The following is a 19,956-nucleotide window of genomic DNA, read 5'->3' as shown; positions in this document are numbered from 1 at the left end:
GGGGGCGGGTTTTAAGGCAGGGTTTCTCTGTGTAGACCACTCTGTTTCTCACTCTGTAGACCAGGCTGACCTCAAACTCACAGATATCCTTCTGCATCTCCCTCCCAAATGCTGGGATAAAAGGTGTGCACCACCTCTGCCCCTTTTCTGAATTGTGAAGTAACCATTTAAAAATTGTGAATACAGTATAGGAATCATCGAAAGTCTAAGGAAACTGCGTTGCAAAGTTTAAAAAATTCGCGGCTTAGGAATGATTGAGTAGTATGTTGTCATAGTCTCTTATAATTGTGTCGTATTTGGGTACGTTATGGTCTGTGCTGGCCTTTTGTTATGACTTGGGAACCTGGCCAGCAGGTTAAAAGCTTCTTTAAACTGCCTAGGTTAAGAGCCTGTCCCATTACTCCCAGCTGTGTGAGCTTGATGAACTTTCTTATCATTCAGACCTAAGACTCATTTGGAAAATGTATACTAAATGTCTGCTTCTTGGGTCATTTTGAGAAACAGTTGAGAATTATCTCAATTGTTTGGGTTTGTATAGGATGTTTAGCACATGCCTGGTACGTGGTAAATAGCAAGGGCATTCGGAGCTTAAAGATAATTGTAAATGAAAATTTGAGGACACCACCCCATTGTAAATCCAGACTTTTCTTTCTTCCCAGCTTCTATTTCCAAGTAAGCTCTAATGTTTTAAAGGAAAGCAAGCAGGTGTGGACAAATTACTAATTAGAAAAGACATCAGAAATCATTTATTTGATCTTGATCTGTTCAAAGTTTCTAATGTGTATGAAGAAATGGGTTCTGCTTTTCGAGAGATTTGAGCTTGGTAGGCTAGACAAATGAGGAAAAATGAATCTCTTGCTGTTTGTTATATATTACAAGAACCTGCATCTGCAGATTCAACCTTTTTCAGGGCAACAGCTTAAGAAACCTAATTGTCCTTGCATTGATCATGCGCAGACCTTTTCTTATTCCCTAAACAATACTGTTTGACAACCATTTCTACAGCATTTACATTTTCAGTATTATAAGTAACCTAGAGATGGTTTAAATTCTTCAGAAGGTGTGTATAGATAACTCCCAGTGCTGTTGGCATTTCGTACAACAAAGTTGAATGTTTTTAGACTGAATGAGTCCTGGAACCAATCTGCTATAGATCCTGAAGGACAACGATCTGTGCGCTGGATTCTGTTAACATCCCTTCGACTTGTCTCTTGGGTTTAGCCAGTCTGCCCTGCTAGCTGCTGGGTAAACTTCCTGCTCAGAGTCGCTTAATGGTTTTCTGCTGCTGTGTCACATCAGGTTCAGGATTCTGCAATGCAGTATTTGTGGGGGTCTGAAAGGAGTGGCCATTAGGGAGTGGTGCTGGTTGAGTGCAATCGATTGTAGGTGTGGTGTGTCACTGGAGCTTTGGGTTGTCAAAAGCCCAAGCCAGGCCCACACAGTGGCTCTCTCTTCCTGCTGCCTTCAGATCCGGAGCTCTAAGCTTCTGTGTGCCGCCTTGCTCCCTGCCATGAGGATAATGGACCAAACCTCTGAAGCCCCAATTAAATGCCGTTTTTTATTAGAGTTGCCGTGGTCATGATGTCTCTTCACAGTGGAATACTAAGCTAGTATTCCTAGTCTGCTGTTGTCTGACCTCAGTTTATTTTTGAACATTTCCACTCTCAGTTGCATTTATGGACCATAACTGGCTTTGTAAATCCAGTTGCTTGCCTTTTTCTCTGCTTTCTGGATTCTGTCTGCAATTCTCTCCCTCCTTGAGGCTTTCATTCAAAGACTACTTTCAAGGAACATTTCTGTAGTTCGTTACAAATTTTTACTTAGTTATTAATTTGCTCAGATTTTTTTTTTTGAAGTTTTTCAGGAAGTGTACTCCTATCTGTAATCCTTTCCTGTGAACCCGATGTTAGGGAGAAATAACAGAGTATTTTTTTCTTACGTAGGTAAATAAGTCCATGTGTGTTTGCAAGAGGGCAGCAAGGACAAGTGTGTATAAAATGAAGAGTGCAGACTCCTGGACAGGAAAGGGAAATGCCAGGCTGTGGTTCAGACCACTGTGCTCCAAATCTCTGTAAAGAGTGGGGACCCTCAGTTGTGTTCCTTAGCATTGTTATCTTTGTATCACCGTGGCAAATGAGGTCATAGCTTCAAAGGAGATTTATGGCTTAGAAGTTTCAGTCTGTGGGTGTTTAGCTCAGTTGCTGTTGGGCCTGCTGTGAGATAGTGCATCTTTGGTAGAGCAAACTGCTTGCCTTTAGCAGTTGGGGCAACAGAAAGGGAAGCTAAAGTCCGCTATTTCCTTCTGGGGCATGCATGCTTCCAGTGACTTAACTTCCTACTAGGCCCTGCTCTTAAAGGTTCTACCAGTTTGCAAGAGTGACAAAGGCTGGTTACCTCGCCTTTAACACCTGGGCCTTTGGAGAACACTTCCCCATCCATAACCGCTTAGCACAGACATTGGAGAATAGGATTGGGGAGGGGGTGGCGATTGTGATAGTTTATAAATAGGACAAAATTAAGCATTGTATTTTTTTTGTTTGTTTCTCTTGTGAACTAGATAAGGTTTCTTTACGTTTAAAACAATCTTACTGGTTATAAACGAGACAAATGTCTGTGGCATTTTATGTTAAAGATGGTGGTAACACTGAGTGTACTCCCATTTTACAGAACTAGTTTTGAGATTGGCTGGGCTGAACCGCAGCAATTTTAATAAACTCTAGTAAAGTCAGATGTGCTTATGAGGTAGAGAAACGAAGCATAAAACAGTCTTGGGTTTAATATTGAAATGGACGCTGCTTTATGGCATTCTTAAAGCACTTTCTCTGTGTCTTATAAATTGCTTCTTTGAGGTTACAAGCAGTAATCATCTTGGAACACTGGAATTGCTGATATCCTAGAGGCACAAACCGTTCTTTATAGTACAGCACGTATCTAGTGGAAGCTTCGGTTGCACTTCATGTCTTCTGAATTTAAGATCATTTGCTATTGTTCGATTTTTGTAATGTGACAGACGTGTACGAGGTGTTTGGACCTTGCTCATAGTGCAGGCTTAGCAAAGAGGATTTACCAACCACTCCTGGGGATAATCGTTATTTTTATTTTGGTTTTTTGAGACAGGGTTTCTCAGGGTAGCCTTGACTGTTCTGGAACTCACCTTGTAGACCAGGCTGGCCTTGAACTCACTGAGATCTGCCCGCCTCTTCTCAGTTCAGGGATTAAAGGTGTGCACCACAGTTGCCCAGCCAGGGGTTAGTCATGTAGTGTTTGTGTTCTGTATTCAGCACCTTTCAAGCATCTTTGGACCTCATTTCAACCACATGAGTCCTGCTTTGCTTCAATCACAGACCCCAGATTCACATTCTGCCTTCCTTAGGGGTAGGATGTAGATACAGCCTGTACCAAATACATTCAAGAGAGGCTGGGCTGCAGAGTGAGCCCATAGAGGAAGGAGGCTGTGATGCAATCTGTGGTCTTGTGTCCGCCTTAGGGTCCTGCTTCATCAGGGTTCAATCTGTTAACAATACAATGTGCATTCTTTTCTGATTTTTGTATATACGTTTATGCTGATTCTGTTCATAATTTAAAAAATAGATGTGCAGGTAGGCTCTTTTTTTTTTTTTTTAAAGGAATTTGGCCTATTTTGGTGTTTGTTTTTCCTGTTTTAAAAATTCTGTTCATATCCTTTGCCAATGTTTATGTTTTATTTTTAAAAATTTTTTGTTGTCTGTATTAGTGGATTAGCCCTTGTGGATTATGGGTCAGACTGATTATAATTTGCCTGTAGGACTTTTCTGTTTTAAGATACAACCTAATTTTTTTTTTTATTTGGTGTCTTATTGTTGCTCAGGCTGACCTCAAACTCCTGAGTTTAAGGAATCCTTGTGCTTCAGCCTTCCTAGAAACTAAGGTCGCAGGTAGCCATACTGAGCCCAGGACAGATGCAAGCCTTTGAATACATGCTCAACAGCTAACCACAGTTTATTTCTGTCCTTCATTATTTGCCAAGGTCACACTACTAAATTCTGTCAGTTTGGCTCCAGGGCACGTGATATTAACCAGTGTAGACTCAGTGACATTCAAAATGTCCATACTTTGATGTTTAGATGACTCCTTAGTGCCAAGTATCTTCTAGGATTTAAAACATTTTTGAAAAAGAGTATATTTAAGACTTTCTTGATAGATGCTCTTAAGGTCCTTAACACTATGGCTTTAGAGATGGTGCAACATTGTCTCTGAAAGACCAGCTATTGACTGAAGTCAGTACCTCTGTTGCTTACTGGTTGTACGCCCTTGAAAAAGAAATGGTGTTTTTAGTCTCTTTATCTGTCAAATGAATACAAACCCTACTTTAGGGTTTGCTGATCCTATCCACCCACCTATAAACTTAGAGGCAGCCCTTACCCAAATGTAAGCAGATCTTTTACAGGGAGCAAAAAGGGCTTGGAGAACACTGCCAAGGACCACTTAGATTTGGGTGGTAGGAATGGTAGCTTTTTTCAGTTATTTCATGATTGGCTTGCTCACCTTTTCAGCATTCAGAATAAAGGCAAGTGTTTGGATGCATCTAGGGCATCTGGGCCTTAGGGCCTGTGGAGGGCATGGGGTCTAGAATAAAGAGTTGAGAAGATCTCTCTACAGGGCTTGTGTTGGTTAGGGATGGGAGTTGGGGAGAAAAAGGAGGCGTAAAGAATCATAAGGTTAGAAACTGGCTTTCTGTGGAGTTGAGAGCATTGCTGATTGGTGCCTAGAACTCAACCTGCTTTTGAAGATGACATAATTGTGAGTCAGGGCAGGGTCATGACTCGGATTGATTGTGATAATTGTTTTCTCAGAATTTTCCACCTCAAATGTTTGTACTTTGATTTGGGATCTGCCCCTCAGAAGCCCCCAAACAGCCACAGAAGCCTATGGAAATCATGTAATACTTATAAAATGGATACAGAAATATGCCCCTCTGCTTTTAAGGTACAGTTGACCAGCAGTAATCAACAATAAGTAGAGGGAAATGACAGTGGTAGGGTCTTTTGTTCCTACTCTGCTTTTCCGTAGTGTCTTGAGAACTACGTAGTGTCATCCTTTCCCACAGTTTTATAAATCTAGGGAAAAGGGGCGAAAAGATGAGAAGTAGAGCAGAGTGTCTGGGGCTGGTGGCTGTCTGGAAGCTCTTCTGTGAGAGGTCTGCTTATGTTTCTGTACCACTTGGCCAGCATTCCAGAGCATACCATTGTTTAATTCATAAATTAATTTGGACAATTTTTACACTTCACTGTCCACTCTGTCAGTTTTTTGATGAGCTAGTTGGCCTATGGGTGCATTAAGCTTTCTCAGTCATGTAGAATCTGTTTAGGCTTTTGGTTTATCTCATGGGCAGAGCCTAAAGTACTTGACAGAATTTGACCTGACAGCTTTACAGTTATGTAACATTGAACAGAAGCTTAAAAATAAGAGGGAGAATTGAGAGATTTATCATAACATCCTCCCTCCCTCTCTCCCAAACCTCACATCTTCCCTTGCTTTTGTAAGCTGGGCAGAACCACTAATACGCTATGTAGTTCTAAGTCAGCCACTAAGACTTTTTTTTCTAATTATAAGAATTTGGGGAAAAACTAATTTAGATGTTTAAAGGTCTTTAGAACTAGCCTGTCCAATTGTATCGCATCACTAATGAGGGGTAGAAGCCTAAAGACGGTAAGTAACTTGCCTATGACCATAAAGTGCGGAGCTGACCCAGGGTCACAGAGTTCCAGTTCTAGTTTTCTTTTGGATGTAATATGTACATAGAATATTAGATTATAAAATAGTTACAATAGTTTAACAAAAAGAATTTATACAACTATGAGAATTACTGATGTGATTTTGCATATTAAATAACTAATGGAAAGTGTATTTTGTTGTCTGGGTCCATATTTTTCCTGCTTTACTAGTGGTGTGATATTGGTCAAGTTTCTTAAACTGTGAATCCCTTCACTAATAAAATGGCATGAATCTGCACCTTAGCGATTTAGGAAATGTTTTTAAATGATTATGTCAACATTCAAATTATGACTGCTATAAATGTGTTAAGTGTAGCACTGTCTTTAAAGCCTGAATATGATGTGACTTAGTATTTCCTACTGACTTTCAAGCTTAATGAAGTTTAGCATTGAGAGTGGCTAATAAGAAAAGTGGGTATAGAGCAGTCTTGGAACACAGGAGAGCTTAGAAGGTAGGGTGTGTGGATGCGATTAGGCCTCAAGAGTTAAAGAAGTATTTTTTCTTGTTAAAACCAGTGGTGGATTAGTTGTTATTAGGTATTTAGAGTAGAGAATTATTTTTACTTTAATTAAATTGTGTATACAAGTAAAGGAATAATAATTGACAATAAAAGCAAGCCCTGGAATTATGTTTCTGCTTAGAAACCTCATTCTGTCTGTAAAGGTTTAAGAACGAAGGAGAATGAGCTGTTTTTGTACTCTAGTCCTCTTCCATTTGCCGTGAGTCACAGTGAACAACCCATAAACAGGGCTTTCATTGCTGCTTTTGCTTCCTCTCCTCCCTTCCTCCTGCCCAGCCAACCCAGGGCTTCTCTCTTGCTTTCAGTGTGGAAGATAAGGTATTTACCTAGTGTATTTTGTTTTTTACAATTTAAGTTTATGACAGGAAAAAAGATCACCTAAGCTGATAATTAAGCTGTTTTACTAAAGAGCTAATATTTTCTTTGTGTGTGTGTGTGTGTTTGTGTGTGTGTGTGGTTTTTTGAGACAGGGTTTCTCTGTGTAGCTCTGGCTGTCCTGACACTCACTCTGTAGACCAGACTGCCTTCAAACTCAGAGATCCACCTGCCTCTGCCTCCTGAGTCCTGGGATTAAAGGTGTGTGCTACTGCCCGGCTTTGTTGTTCCTTCCTAATAATATTTTATCTACCTAAGATTCTGGTTGATAGCTCTGAAAATCATAGAGTTTGTTTTTTCTCTAAAGCAAATCCCGTGATATTATTTTCATATATTTTCACAAACTTTTCTTTTCCTAAAATAGAAATTTTAGATACTTATTTTTACTTCACTTGTGTTTAAGTGTCTTGATAAATTTTGGCTTAAAAAATCAATTTGATTAAAAAATAGACAAAATTAAAATTTCATTTTAATGTACACATAGTGGTTAAAAAAGCCTCCTCATCATAGTTTCAAAATTCAGAAAAATATATTCAGCTATTTATGACATTTACTGGATCTCTCTCTTAGCTATGTATGTATAAAATTAGACTTTCTAGTTTTTATTTTAGGTAAATAAAAATGGGGTCAGGGTGGGGCCCAGGTGGCTAAGTGGTAAAGGAGTGTGATAACCATGCTGAAATACCTGAGTTTAGTCCCCTGTCGTATGAAATCTGATTGATCTTAATAATATAAACCTGGAGTCAGCTATGGGGTGGGTGGTGGTGAAAGCTAGTTCTTACCTCTATAGAATCCTCAGATCAAATGAGGTATCCTGTCTCTATAAGTCCTCAGACTGAATGCCTTGAGCTCCTGTCTCCTCTCCCCATATATTCTTCTCTCTGCTCAGCCATATCTCTTTATGTCTCCACCTCTCTACTGCTGGGATTAAAAGTGTAAGCCAACACAGCCTGGCCTTGTTTCTCTTTGAGGCTGGATCAATCTAGTGTAGCCCAGGGTGGCCTTGAATTCAGAGATCCCGTTTGCCTCTTTTGGAGACTTCAAAGATCGCTGTTAGGCATGGTCATGGTTCACTGCAGAAAACTAATAGAGACTCAGACCCGAAATCATGTACAGGAAGGTAGATGAAACCTTTTTCTAGAATTAGTTAGTACTCTATGACCATAAATATCATGAAGTAAACTTAGAATATAAATATGTTAATATTATAAATTTATACCTTAAGAAAAGCTGTTGAGGCCGGGCGGTGGTGGCGCACGCCTTTAATCCCAGCACTTGGGAGGCAGAGGCAGGTGGATCTCTGTGAGTTCGAGACCAGCCTGGTCTACAAGAGCTAGTTCCAGGACAGGCTCCAAAACCACAGAGAAACCCTGTCTCAAAAAAGCAAAAAAAAAAAAAAAAAAAATAAGAAAAAAGAAAAGCTGTTGAAGAGTCAATATAAACCTAAAAGATTATGAGATTAGTGGCAATAAAATAGTCCTTAATTTTTTGCTTTTCTTCTGTCCCATATCAGGTGGCTCTTCTGACATGAGACAGAGATTTTGAATTTTACTTTAACAAGCATACTTGGGTTTAGAGACGGAGGGAGCCACACTCCAACTCCAAAGCCAGCTTTAATTTTTGACTGGAGCAGGTCTGCTGTCCTTGGGTGGTTTCAGTTTGTGGTCTTTCTTGGAACCAGGTATTGTCTTAGGGTAAACTAGTGAGAGTCAGGCTTCTATTAAGCCTTGTCCTGGCTGGGTCCTGTCTTCCTTCCCTTCATAGGTACCCATGACAGACCCCAATCATGGGTCCTGCTTGTTCAGGGGCTTCAGGGGATAGTATTGGGATCTAAGAACCCTTAGCTAACAGATTTTCTAGGGCAGTGGCCATCCTCTGCCACCAGCCTCTGTAGCTCTGATCTTTGAGTACAACCAAATCGCAATTGTAATCCTGAATGTCCTGTATGGTTCTGCATAAAGAACCAAAGTGTCTTGTCTTATTGTAGAACCATTTTAGTTGATAAGTCCATTAATTAACAACTCTGGGCCTATTTTCCTGATATGTCAATGGGCATTATAGGTAGCCATTTTGTCCTCCATGCTAGGGAGTTCCCCTTGTCTCAGCATTTCAACCTATTCTGGGCAGGGAGCATGGGACAATGTGTTCTTTTCTGTAACTATTTCAAGCTGACATTGTTACCAGATCCCAAGAAGGCTAAAAGGCTGTCAAAGGTAAGGAGGGAATCTAGGTAGTGGGGCATTTACCAGCAGTAGCTGGTTCTCTGGCTGCGCTGAAGAGACTGGGAGCAGTTACACGGACTGGACTTGCCTGCATCAGCTTTCAGCAAGTTCAGGGCCCTCAGTCATTTGGAGCAGGTTGTAGTCAAGCAGCTGCTGCTTGAATGTGTCTGCTCAAGAAACTTGTTGAGACAAGTTTAAACTAGGAACAGAAGTTAAAGTTTATGAACTTAGAGGAAAATAACTACATTTGAAACTTTCAGGAAGGGGAGGAGTCCCAAGACCAGGGGAGAGAAAAATATCATCCTCAGAAATAGGTGAGGAAACTTAGGCTGTGCTTATCTGGAATCCTTCTGTCCTGTGAGAAGTGGATCCAAGGTTTCCTTTCCTTTCTTTTTCTTTTTTCTTTTTTTGCCTATATAAATTTTTATTTTACAAAAGGACTTAAAAGTGTTAGATAATAGTATCACCAATCTGTACTGAAATCCACATAGCAGAATAAAGCAGGTAATGGGTGTCTGTAAAACAGCAGGGGTGGACTAGCAGAAACTGCAGACTTGGGTTAGAAGCATGTACATTGTTCTTCTGTCCTAAGAGCCAGGATAGACTGGACAGAGATATCTTTGGCCTGATGAGAAGCAGCTTTAAGTTTATATATATATAGATGGCAACCAAGATAAATCCAGAATCTTAAGCTTGTGACTAAGCAGTAAGTAGTCATTGTTCTACCAGCTTATCAGAACTCTATTAAATGCTAAACTCTGAACTTTTATATCATAGAAGGGGGTGGTCTGTTCCTGGTGGGTCATCTCAGTTTGTGGTCTTTCTTGGAACCAGGTATTGTGTTAGGGTAAACTACTGAGATTCAGGCCTCTATTAAGCTTGTCATGGCTGGGTCCTGTATCTGCAAAAAGACCATTTGCATTATATGTCTGAAGAGAAAAGCAGAAACAAATATTTGGGAAGACTTATGAAATTTTATCTTGTTGAATGTAATATATCAATAGGCCAATTTACTCTTTTTCTTGGGACTTTTTTTTTTTTTGGAATGATTTGTCTCATTTGTCCAGTTACTTAGTTGGATGCCTTTATTCTCCTGAAAAGACAAAAGCAAAACCCTTCCTCAATTCTAAATTTGGGGTGTTGCTTTCATTGGTTAATGAATAAAGAAACTGCTTTGAGCCTGATAGGGCAGAACATAGGTGGAGAAGACAGAACTGAATGCTGGGAATAAGGGCAGAGTGAGAAGAAGCCATGGATCTTCTGCCTGAGATGGACTCCGGTTAGAATCTCTGTTAAGCCACAGCCATGTGGTGATAACACAGATTAATGGAGATGGGTTAAACTAATATGTAAGCGTTAGCCAATAAGAAGTTAGAGCTAATCGCCAAGCTGTGTTTTAATTAATACAGTTTCTGTGTGGTTATTTTAGGTGTAAGCTAGCCAGGCGACCATGACAAACAAGGGGCCCTCTCCCTTGTAACATTGGGGAATTTCCCTTTAGATAAGTTATCTGATCAAATGAAAGTACTTGTTAGTTTTAAAAGTTAATTTGGATTGAATAGTCACACTGTTTGGTGAACTATCTCCTCTTCTTTTTTTAAAAAAAATATTTATTTATTTATTATGTATACAGCATTCCTTCCATGTATGTCTGCAGGCCAGAAGAGGGCACCAGACCCCATTACAGATGGTTGTGAGCCACCATGTGGTTGCTAGGAATTGAACTCAGGACCTTTGCAAGAACAGTCAGTTCTCTTAATCTCTGAGCCATCTCTCCAGCCCCGCTATCTCCTCTTCTAATCAAGAGTTCGTTTTCTTGTTCAAATCTAACCTTTATCAATTTTGATTTATAGTTTCTCCTAAAATTTTTGTTTTATTTTCTAAAGCTGTTCTATCATCCAGAGCAGTATGGTTTTTTATAATAGGCATTAGGTTCTTGAATAGCTCTGGGAAGGAGTTTCCTCCACTGTGACAGGACACAGCGCAACTGAATTTGACAAGATAGCCTACCAGAGTGGTTTCTGATGGCAAGGAGTTTCTTTAACTGCCCCTTGTTATTTACATTCATTAGTCCGATGCCTGCCCTTGCCACACCTTCTATGTAATTCATAAGGGAGATGCCTTCTGTTTGGATCATGCTTAGAAAAAAAAAAACCATTGTTTTTTTCATGCCCTGTTTACAATCCATTTTTAGGGACTGAAACAATTGACTTTTGATATTTCAACTTTGGATTTTTTTTCAAACCCTCTGGAAATCACCTCTCCTATCCAAGCAGAGTTCACAGATCTCTGTGAGTTCAAGACTATCCTGGGCTACACTAGATTGACCCAGTCTCAAAGAGAAACAGAGCCAGGTGGTGGCGGCTCAGGTCTTTAATTTTAGTACTTGGGAGTCACACACCTTTAATCCCAGCACGAGGGAGGTGGAGACAGGAAGAGAGATGGCTGAGCAGAGAGAGGAATATAAGGCAGGAGGAGACATGAGCTCAGTATTCAGTCTGAGGGTTCAGTGTGAGGATTTGTCTCCACAGGATCTTGCCCATTTGGTCTGAGGAATCGGCAGAGGTGAAAAGTCTCTCTAGTGGCTGGCTCCTTTACTTCTCTGATCTTTCAGCATTTTACCCCATATCTGACTCTGGGTTTTTATTATTAAGACAAATTAGAATTTGTGCCACAGTCCCCAGCATTCAAATGGTGGAAGGAAAAGCTGACTCCCTACAGGTTGTCCTCTCACCTCTACTTGCAAGCGATGGCATGGACACATACACTAAATTTACAAACTAAAAAGTGTATGAATCAGGGAACTCTTGGAGCAGGACAGTATATCCTAGCTTTGTCCTTACTCTCTGAAAACTGGTAGCTCAGTAGTTGTCATAGGTTATCGTTTCACCTAATTAAAAAATATGTGAGTGCTTTGTATGTGTAGCTGTTCACTGCCTGTCTGGTGGTTGTAAGGGCTGGAAGAGGGTGTTGGATCCCCTGGAACTGGGGGTTACAGTAGGTTGTGAGCCACCCTGTGAGTGCTGGGAGTTGATCTGGATCCCCTGGAAGAACGCTGAGCTGTTGCTGGAGCCCCACAATTATTTTTTTTGTTTTTTTTTTTGTTTGTTTGTTTTTAGAGACAGGGTTTCTCTGTGGCTTTGGAGCCTGTCCTGGAACTAGCTCTGTAGACCAGGCTGGTCTTGAACTCACAGAGATCCGCCTGCCTCTGCCTCCCGAGTGCTGGGATTAAAGGCGTGCGCCACCATCGCCCGGCGCACAATTATTTTTTTTAACTATCTCATGTACATTGATATTTTGCCTGTATATATGTATGAGGGTGGTGGATCCCCTGGAACTAGAGTTACAGACAGTGAGCTGCCGTGTAGGTGCTGGGAATTCAACTCAGGTCCTCTGGAAGAGCAGTCAGTGCTCTTAACAACCACTGAGCCATCTCTCCAACTCCCTGCGATTTTATTTTTCTTGAACTTTTTATCATGTCATTTTTCAAGAGTACACTGATCAGGATCCCCTTGAGAATACACAAGAAGCCTCTAATCCCAGCTCTTGAGAAGCAGAGGCAGAGACAGGAAGATCTCTTGTGAATTCAAGGCCAACCTTGTCTACAAAAGCTAGTTCCAGGACAGCGAGGGCTGTTACACAGAGAAACCCTGTCTTGAAAAAGCAAGAAACAAACAACAACAACAAAAACCCAGAATACATAGGATTGGTATGTCTCTTAAATTTCCTTGAATTTATGTTACTTCCTACTTTTTTCCCTGTAAACTCCATCATCATCTATGTCCTGCCATGATTAAGCATGCATGGGCAGCCCATTTAGGGTGGTTCTCCAGCTGTTCCTGTCCTGAGTAGTCACAGATGCTTGTGTTATTGTCATGCCCAAGGTTCCACAGTCTTCCTTTATCCTGTCTACCAAGCGTGCTTTTTTTTTGGGTGGGGGGGGGCTCCCTCCTCACCCTATCCTGTGCCCTCTACCAAGCAGTGCTGTCTTTGGGGATTTGCCTTCATTCATTCTCATAACATGGCTGAAGTTTCTCAGTTACCATTGCTAAATCCTGTAGTTCACTTTCTTCTGTAGATGGAGATGTTTCTTAATGTCATCATTGCACAGCCTATCTCTTCGTGTGACACCTAGAACCCTCCTGAGACATGCCATCCTAAACACATTCAGCTGCTGTTCTGAGAAGTGTTTCATTGTCCAGGTTTCAGAGTAGTAAAGAAGGCAGCTCAAGACAAGTGTCTCATATACTTGTAATTTTGTTGTTGTTGAGAAATAATATGGTTCTACAGGTACCCAGAGAAAATCATAAGAATACTAGAAAATGCCTTTGCACCAGTCAAAGTCTGTGGAGAACTAAGTGATGAGTTTAAGACAATCTTAGGATTGTTGCAGGGATGCGTCCTCTCACCACCACTCTTTAATCTGTTCCTGGAATTAATAATAGCAGCAGCCTTAGAGGATGAGGAGATAGACTGCAGATAGGTTGTGTACAGACCAATAGCTTGCGTTTCACCAACGATAAAGCACTATTTGCTGAAAGTCCAAATTAGCTGCAACCGTGGTAAATAGAGTGGTAGAGTCAGTGAAAACCTTAGTGGGAAAGTAAACGTTGAGAAGACTGAGATACAACACGTGGGAAGGATACACAAGGATTTTAACATTGATAAAGAACCAGAGCCTCGAGCCAACAGTCAGCTTTGTCTGTCTGGGAGGAAACCTCAGTACAAAGGAGGGAACTGTTTCAGTCACCAAGAGGAGGATAGCGATAGCAAGGGCTGCATTCCAGGCACCAGGAAAGGTTTGGTCAGCCAGAGACATAGTGACAACAATAAAATTGTAAACTCCCTATCTCAAGTTTATTGAGGAAACTCTTACTTTGAATTTTGTGGATTGTGTATGTTTGACTTTTCATATACTTTTTTTTTTTCAAACCCTGTAGCTATGGAGCCTGTCCTGGAACTACGTCTTGTAGACCAGGCTGGTCTTGAACTCACAGAGATCCTCCTGCCTCTGCCTGGGATTAAAGGTGTGTGCCACAGCTGCCCAGCCATATACTTTTTTAATCATTAATTAATAAATAACCGTTGACTAGACCAATTGTGTATCATATCAGGATATATGATCTGCTTGTCTCTTGGTTTTAGTAAGATGAATGAACATGCCTGTGTAGACCTAACAAAGGAGGGCATGTGTAATTAAAGAGTCCATAGGCCTTCTCAGTGGGCTTATTCAGCGTTGCTGAATACTGAAATTAGCTGAGCGGTCCTTCAGCAATAGAGTAAGTTGTATATGGTAGCCTTCCATACAGCAAAACAAAACCCAGTGCATTTTAACTGGTGGATACAGAAGCAGTTGTTCCTCAACAGAAGCCGTGTAGAGTGGAGTTTTAATAGAGAATATCCTGAAAGATTAAATTCTAAGTTAAAAAGTCAGCAAAACTAATGTTTTATTTAATCCTTTTTCTCACAGATGGAAGTATGTTATCTACTCCATTTTCAAAGCTCTTAGATGAATTTTTGTATCTTGTTCTGTTCATTCATTTTTTGTGACTGCGTCATGTCACAATTACGGAAGTGTTTTTATTTCTGACTTTTAAGGGTTTTCCTATCTATGTTGCTTGTTTGCTCTTTTATATTAACAGTTATCAAGTAGATTCAAGGGAAAAAGACAAAGGTATTTTCAGTCATATTGCATTATATTAAGCCATTTGGGGAGAACCCTTATATTGTTGATAAATTTAAGCTTAATTTTGATATTGTAAATAAGATTGCCTTTTCTGGTTTTAATTTCAAAACAATTTTTTATAGTTGTACTTATGGTCTGTTTCGTTTTTCTTTCTTTTTGTGCCTGGAAATCACTATGTAAACCAGGCTTGCCTGTAACTCACAAAAATCTGCCTGTTTCTGCCTCCTAAGTGCTGGGATTAAAGGTGTGCACCATCATGCCTTGTTCTAAAGGAACAAAGTGAAGATTAGACTGGTTTTTGTTTTTCATTTTCTCTACAGACATTTATATATGAGATATATCTCATATACCACAAAATTCACACGTTGTAAGTGTATATAATATAGTGGTTTGTGCATACATAGTGATTTTTAAAAAATGTTTTTCAAGACAGGGTTTCTCTATATTACAGCTCTGGCTGTCTTGGAACTTGCTCTGTAGACCGGGCTGGTCTGGAACTTACAGAGATCAGCCTGCCTCTGTCTCCTGAGTACTGGGACTAAAGGTGTGCACCACCACCCAGGCTGTACAGTGATTTCTTTTTTTAAAGCAGGTTTGTAACGTTTATTAGCTGGACTGAACTTATATTTTTATTTCTTTGGTTTGATTTTTACATATTTAACTTGATTTTAAAATATGTATCAAGCCGGGCAGTGGTGGTGCACGCCTTTCATCCCAGCACTCGGGAGGCAGAGGCAGGCGGATCTCTGTGAGTTCGAGGCCAGCCTGGTCTACAAGAGCTGGTTCTAGGACAGGAACCAAAAAAAGCTACGGAGAAACCCTGTCTTGAAAAATCAAAAAAAAAAAATGTATCATACTATGGACCTAGCATTTTGTTGTGGAAGATTTGTGTCATTCCAGAAAGTTCCCTTGTTTTTTAAAAAATGAGATTATTTTTCATGTATGTAGGTATTTTATCTGCAAGTATGTATATATGTGTACTGCATGTGTACTTGGTGCTGATGGAGGTCAAAGAGGGTATTGGATCCCCTGGGCCTGGGTATGAATGGTTGTGAGCTATCAATCATGTGGGTGATGGAAAACTGAACCTAGGTCCTCTGCAAGAGCAACAAGTATTCTTAATTACTGAGCCATCTCTCCAGCCCCAACCCCATGTCCTTTTATAGTGACTTTTATGTTGAGGGTATGTAAAGTGTATTTATGCATACATTTTTATGTGTATGAGCATATGTGCATGTCTTATAACTATATAAACATTTAAAGACATACCCATGAATTCCTGTTTCATTGCTAATTTTTTTTTGTTGTTATTTTGAGAGAAGTTCTTACACAGTAGCCTGGGCTGGCCTGGAACTCTGTGTGTAGTCCAGGATATCCGCAAACTAACCAAATCTCCTACCTTAGTCTCCAGAATGCTTGATTACTGGTGTGAGCCACTATGTCTGGTCTTATTGCCTGTTTTTAATATGAATGAATAATGCTAGAAAGTTTTTGATGTTTGTATGCCTAAATGAACAGACTCAAGCTATCTGTCTAGACATAGTGGAGCAGAAGTATGGTAGTCTCCTTACAATAAAATAGGGGTGTTACATTACAGTAGTTTTATTTTTTTATTTTTTTTTAAGATTTATTTATTATGTATACAACATTCTCCCTCCATGTATGCCCACACGCCAGAGGAGGGCGCCAGATCTCATTACAGATGGTTGTAAGCCACCATGTGGTTCCTGGGAATTGAACTCAGGACCTCTGGAAGAGCAGACGGTGCTCTTAACCACTGAGCCATCTCTCCAGCCCCCCTTTTTTTTCTTTTCTTTTCTTTTTTTTTGTTTTTTTTTGTTTTGGTTTTTCGAGACAGGGTTTCTCTGTGGTTTTGGAGCCTATTTTTTTTGGATTTTTGAGACAGGGTTTCTCTGTAGCTTTTTGGCTCCTGTCCTGGAACTAGCTCTGTAGACCAGGCTGGCCTCGAACTCCCAGAGATCCGCCCGCCTCTGCCTCCCGAGTGCTGGGATTAAAGGCGTGCGTCACCACCGCCCGGCCAGTAGTTTTATTTTTAATTAATTAATTCTTTGGAGTAAGAAAAGATGGCATTCATTCTAACTGTGTTGTTTCATGTTTGTTAGAGGATGGCCTTCCCAGTGGATCTGCTGGATAACTGCACACATGAGGAACTGGAAAATTCTGCTGAGGACTATCTCTCCAACTTAAGGTGTGCAGACCCTGAACATCCAGAGTGGTTTTCTATTCTCAATATTACGGTAAGGCATTCTGTAATGATTTAAAAAAAAAAACTACCCTTTCAGTGCAGTTTATGTACAAAATCAATATCTTTTTAAAAATATTAGTGTAAAAAAATCATTCAATTTTGAAATATTTACCAGAAATTTTCCAATAAAATGTGCTAATAGTGATTAATCAATGTGAACAAATTGAGTGGCAGATCAGGGTTTTTGGTGTGCGTGCAAACAGAGGCCGGAAGACTACTGCTTTATACTTTATTCCCTTGAGACAGGGTTTTTGACCAAACCTGAAGCTTGCCATTTCAATTAGACTAGCCAGTGAGCTTTTTCAGGATCCTTCTGTGCCCCATCCACCTCCTTGCTGGACACAAGGGGAATGGTATGTGGTTACTAGGTGAGCGAGCGCAGGTGTTCTTGCTGAGTGAGCAAGTGCTTTTCCCACTGAGCCGCCTCCCAGTCTGACTGTCAAGATACACACAGGTGATTACTCGGGGTTTGTTTTTTTGCCTTTAGTTTTAAAGGTAAGGCACTTACCACTATTGTTAGGACAAGACACCATGTCAAAGTAGTGTCACTTAAATTTATTTTAGATTTGGAATTTTGAATTTAGAACTTCCTTTTAATTAAAAAAAACAGTAAGGCTCAAAATTACATTTTTGTATCATGAATCTTTTCTTACCTTTGAAAATTTTGTGATTTTGATCAAGAAGATGTGTTATTTTGAGACTTGGAGTCATTTAAATTCCACTACGAACTGAAATGACCAGATTTCTCAATAGCTCCAGGTCTCAGAACTTGCTTCTGGGAGTATTTAAGATCTAAATTTTTTTATTGTATGGGGTGGCATGTGTGGAATTAGAGGGCAGGTTTTAGTTCTTTTTTCCTACCATGTGGGACTTGGTGATGAAACATAGAAGCAAGTTCCTTTACCCCCTGAACCATCTCATTTGCCCTCATGTAAAGAATTTCTAACAATTTCTCCAGCACAAGCATTTTTTGTTTGTTTTTCGAGACAGTGTTTCTCTGTGTAATAGCCCTAGCTGTCCTGGAACTAGATCTTGTAGACCAGGCTGGCCTTGAAGTCACAGAGATCCCCCTGCCTCTGCCTCCTGAGTCAAGTGCTGGGGTTAAAGGTGTGTGTCACCACCGCCCAGCTGGCACCAGTAATTTTCATTCTTTAAATTGACTGGCTCTGGAAAAGTAATGCTAGGTCAGTGAAAACAGCTTTGTTCAAGTATTGTACGTTCCTCGCTGAAGCATCAGTCTACTTAACTGATCCTTTTACTAGGAAATGAAGTATGTCCCTCTGTGAAATCTGGTGATAATAAACTGTAGACCGTTTTCAGTGACATTTGCTTCTCCTCAGGAGCATGGCTGGCCTCTAGGAATGTTTATAGAAACAAATTTTTATTTTCCACAAGAAAATTTTTGCAGAAGAGAAGCCTCTTTTTTTACTGTTGCTTGTTTGTGTTTGTTCTCTTTAGGAGAGACTAGGGATGTTATCTTGTGTGCAGTGAAGCTCTGTTATAGAATACACTTGAGAAAAGCTTAAGTTCTGGTAAATCCTTTGATATTTTTTGTCATTTATTTTTATTAAATTCTCCACTAATCTTGAACTATCTTTTATTTCAGATTCCTATTAGCCTGTCAAATGTGGGCTTTGTGCCTCTTTATGGTGGGAATCAGGCCCAGAAAATTCTTGCTCTCTTTGCACCTGAGGATTCACTCACAGGTCTCTTCTTTGCTTCATTTTTGTAAATTGAGGATCTTGAATTCAAACTGTTAGGAATTTACTGAGAAACTACATAAAATAATTTGTTGTAAAATTTTTTTTCAAATTTTAGTTTTAGAAAAGTGCAGTTCTTAATTGCTTGTAATTAAACATTTAATTAATGAAGTAAAATAAAAGTTAAGTGTAAATTGTGAGTTCAGGATGAGGAAAGGGCGTAGCTGAGTAGTAGAGAGAGCACTTACCTGGACTTGAGGGGTATTGGTTCTGATTCTCAATATGGCATAAAAGGAAAGCAAACAAGAATGGGTGTATTTCAGGTGTGTATGTAATCCTTAGTAAGTAGCAGTATTGTCTTGTTGACCCTTTAGACTTAAGTGTTAATGGTCATTTTTCTGTTTTAGCTGTGGCACTTTACCTTGTTGACCAGTGGTGGGCCGTTGATGATATTGTGAGAACATCTGCCCCTTCCAGAGAGGGGCTAAAGCAGGTAATCAGTTCATGTCCTTCAGTGAGTCCTATAAAGTGATGGGCTTCAAAGTTGTTGACATTTCCCTCGTTTTCATATAACCCAGTAACTGAACTGGGGTTTCTTATGGTGAAACCAGGACTTCGTTTATATGACCCTTCCTTTTCTGAATAGGTGAGAAGAATGAACCCCTGGATTAGCTACTGAGGCTGCCTGCCTGGCCTTGCTCTCCTGAAGCTTCTGACCCTCTATTCGGAGGATGAGAGCCTAGGGTTGGGTGGTTGCAGTTGAAGCACTCCAGTTGGAAGGACTAAGGCCATCAGATTTGATATCTCACATAGGCTGTGTTGCAGTTCCTGATATCATTTCTTACTCTGCGTTTGGAACGCTGAGAGACACATCCAACTCAAAGGGAAGGAATTTTAGGGAAGAAATATATAAGGGTTCATCCTTCTGCATATTCTATTTATTCATACAAAGAAGTTTTAGGAGAGTAATATACCAAACATTATTCCTTCTGGATATTGTATTTATACTTGAATATGCCTTTAGATTGCAGAATAAGAAGCCCATCTCACAGAAACTGGGAGAATACACATCTGGATATCTGCCAGTCTTTGTATTTCAGTCTAGTCTTGAACTACTATAGATGAAGAAGGAATTTTAAGCATGTATGAAGTTATAAAATAGGTGTAGGGAGCTGTGCAAGAGTGTAATTTGTCAGCTCTGACAGTGAAAGTGTACATAAAGAAAGTAAATGTCCCGTGAAATTGAAATAGAACTGAGGTATGGCAGACATCCACAGGAGGGCTAAAGGATAGAGAAGGACAGGACAAGTAGATGTCTCTTCCTCTCCTACGCACGGGGAGAAACTAAAGCCTCCATGTGTGGACTGGGAAAGGAGGATGACGTAAGACTGACCTTCAGTGCCCGTCCATCTGACAGTGGCACCTCTGAGAAG

At 40.2% G+C, this 19,956-nt stretch overlaps 1 protein-coding gene across 4 annotated transcripts in view; it reads left to right on the top strand.

The window, feature by feature from the left end:
• Positions 1–19,956, top strand: part of Fam169a (family with sequence similarity 169 member A) — a 60,646-nt gene that overhangs the window by 9,389 nt on the left and 31,301 nt on the right. For all 4 annotated transcript variants that reach the window (XM_041663310.1, XM_041663312.1, XM_041663309.1 and 1 more), the window contains exons 2-4: positions 16,681–16,815; positions 18,430–18,529; positions 18,931–19,016. In XM_041663310.1, coding sequence (XP_041519244.1) covers positions 16,684–16,815; positions 18,430–18,529; positions 18,931–19,016 — 318 coding nt within the window. In that variant the 5' untranslated portion in view covers positions 16,681–16,683. The remainder of the gene's footprint in view (positions 1–16,680; positions 16,816–18,429; positions 18,530–18,930; positions 19,017–19,956) is intronic.

This window comes from Microtus oregoni, unplaced genomic scaffold (assembly GCF_018167655.1).
Source record: "Microtus oregoni isolate MIOR12 unplaced genomic scaffold, Mior012 000014F_ref0000157, whole genome shotgun sequence".
NCBI classification, from domain to species: Eukaryota; Metazoa; Chordata; class Mammalia; order Rodentia; family Cricetidae; genus Microtus; species Microtus oregoni.
Note: the sequence above shows the minus strand (reverse complement) of the source record. Positions and strands in the feature narration are given on the sequence as shown.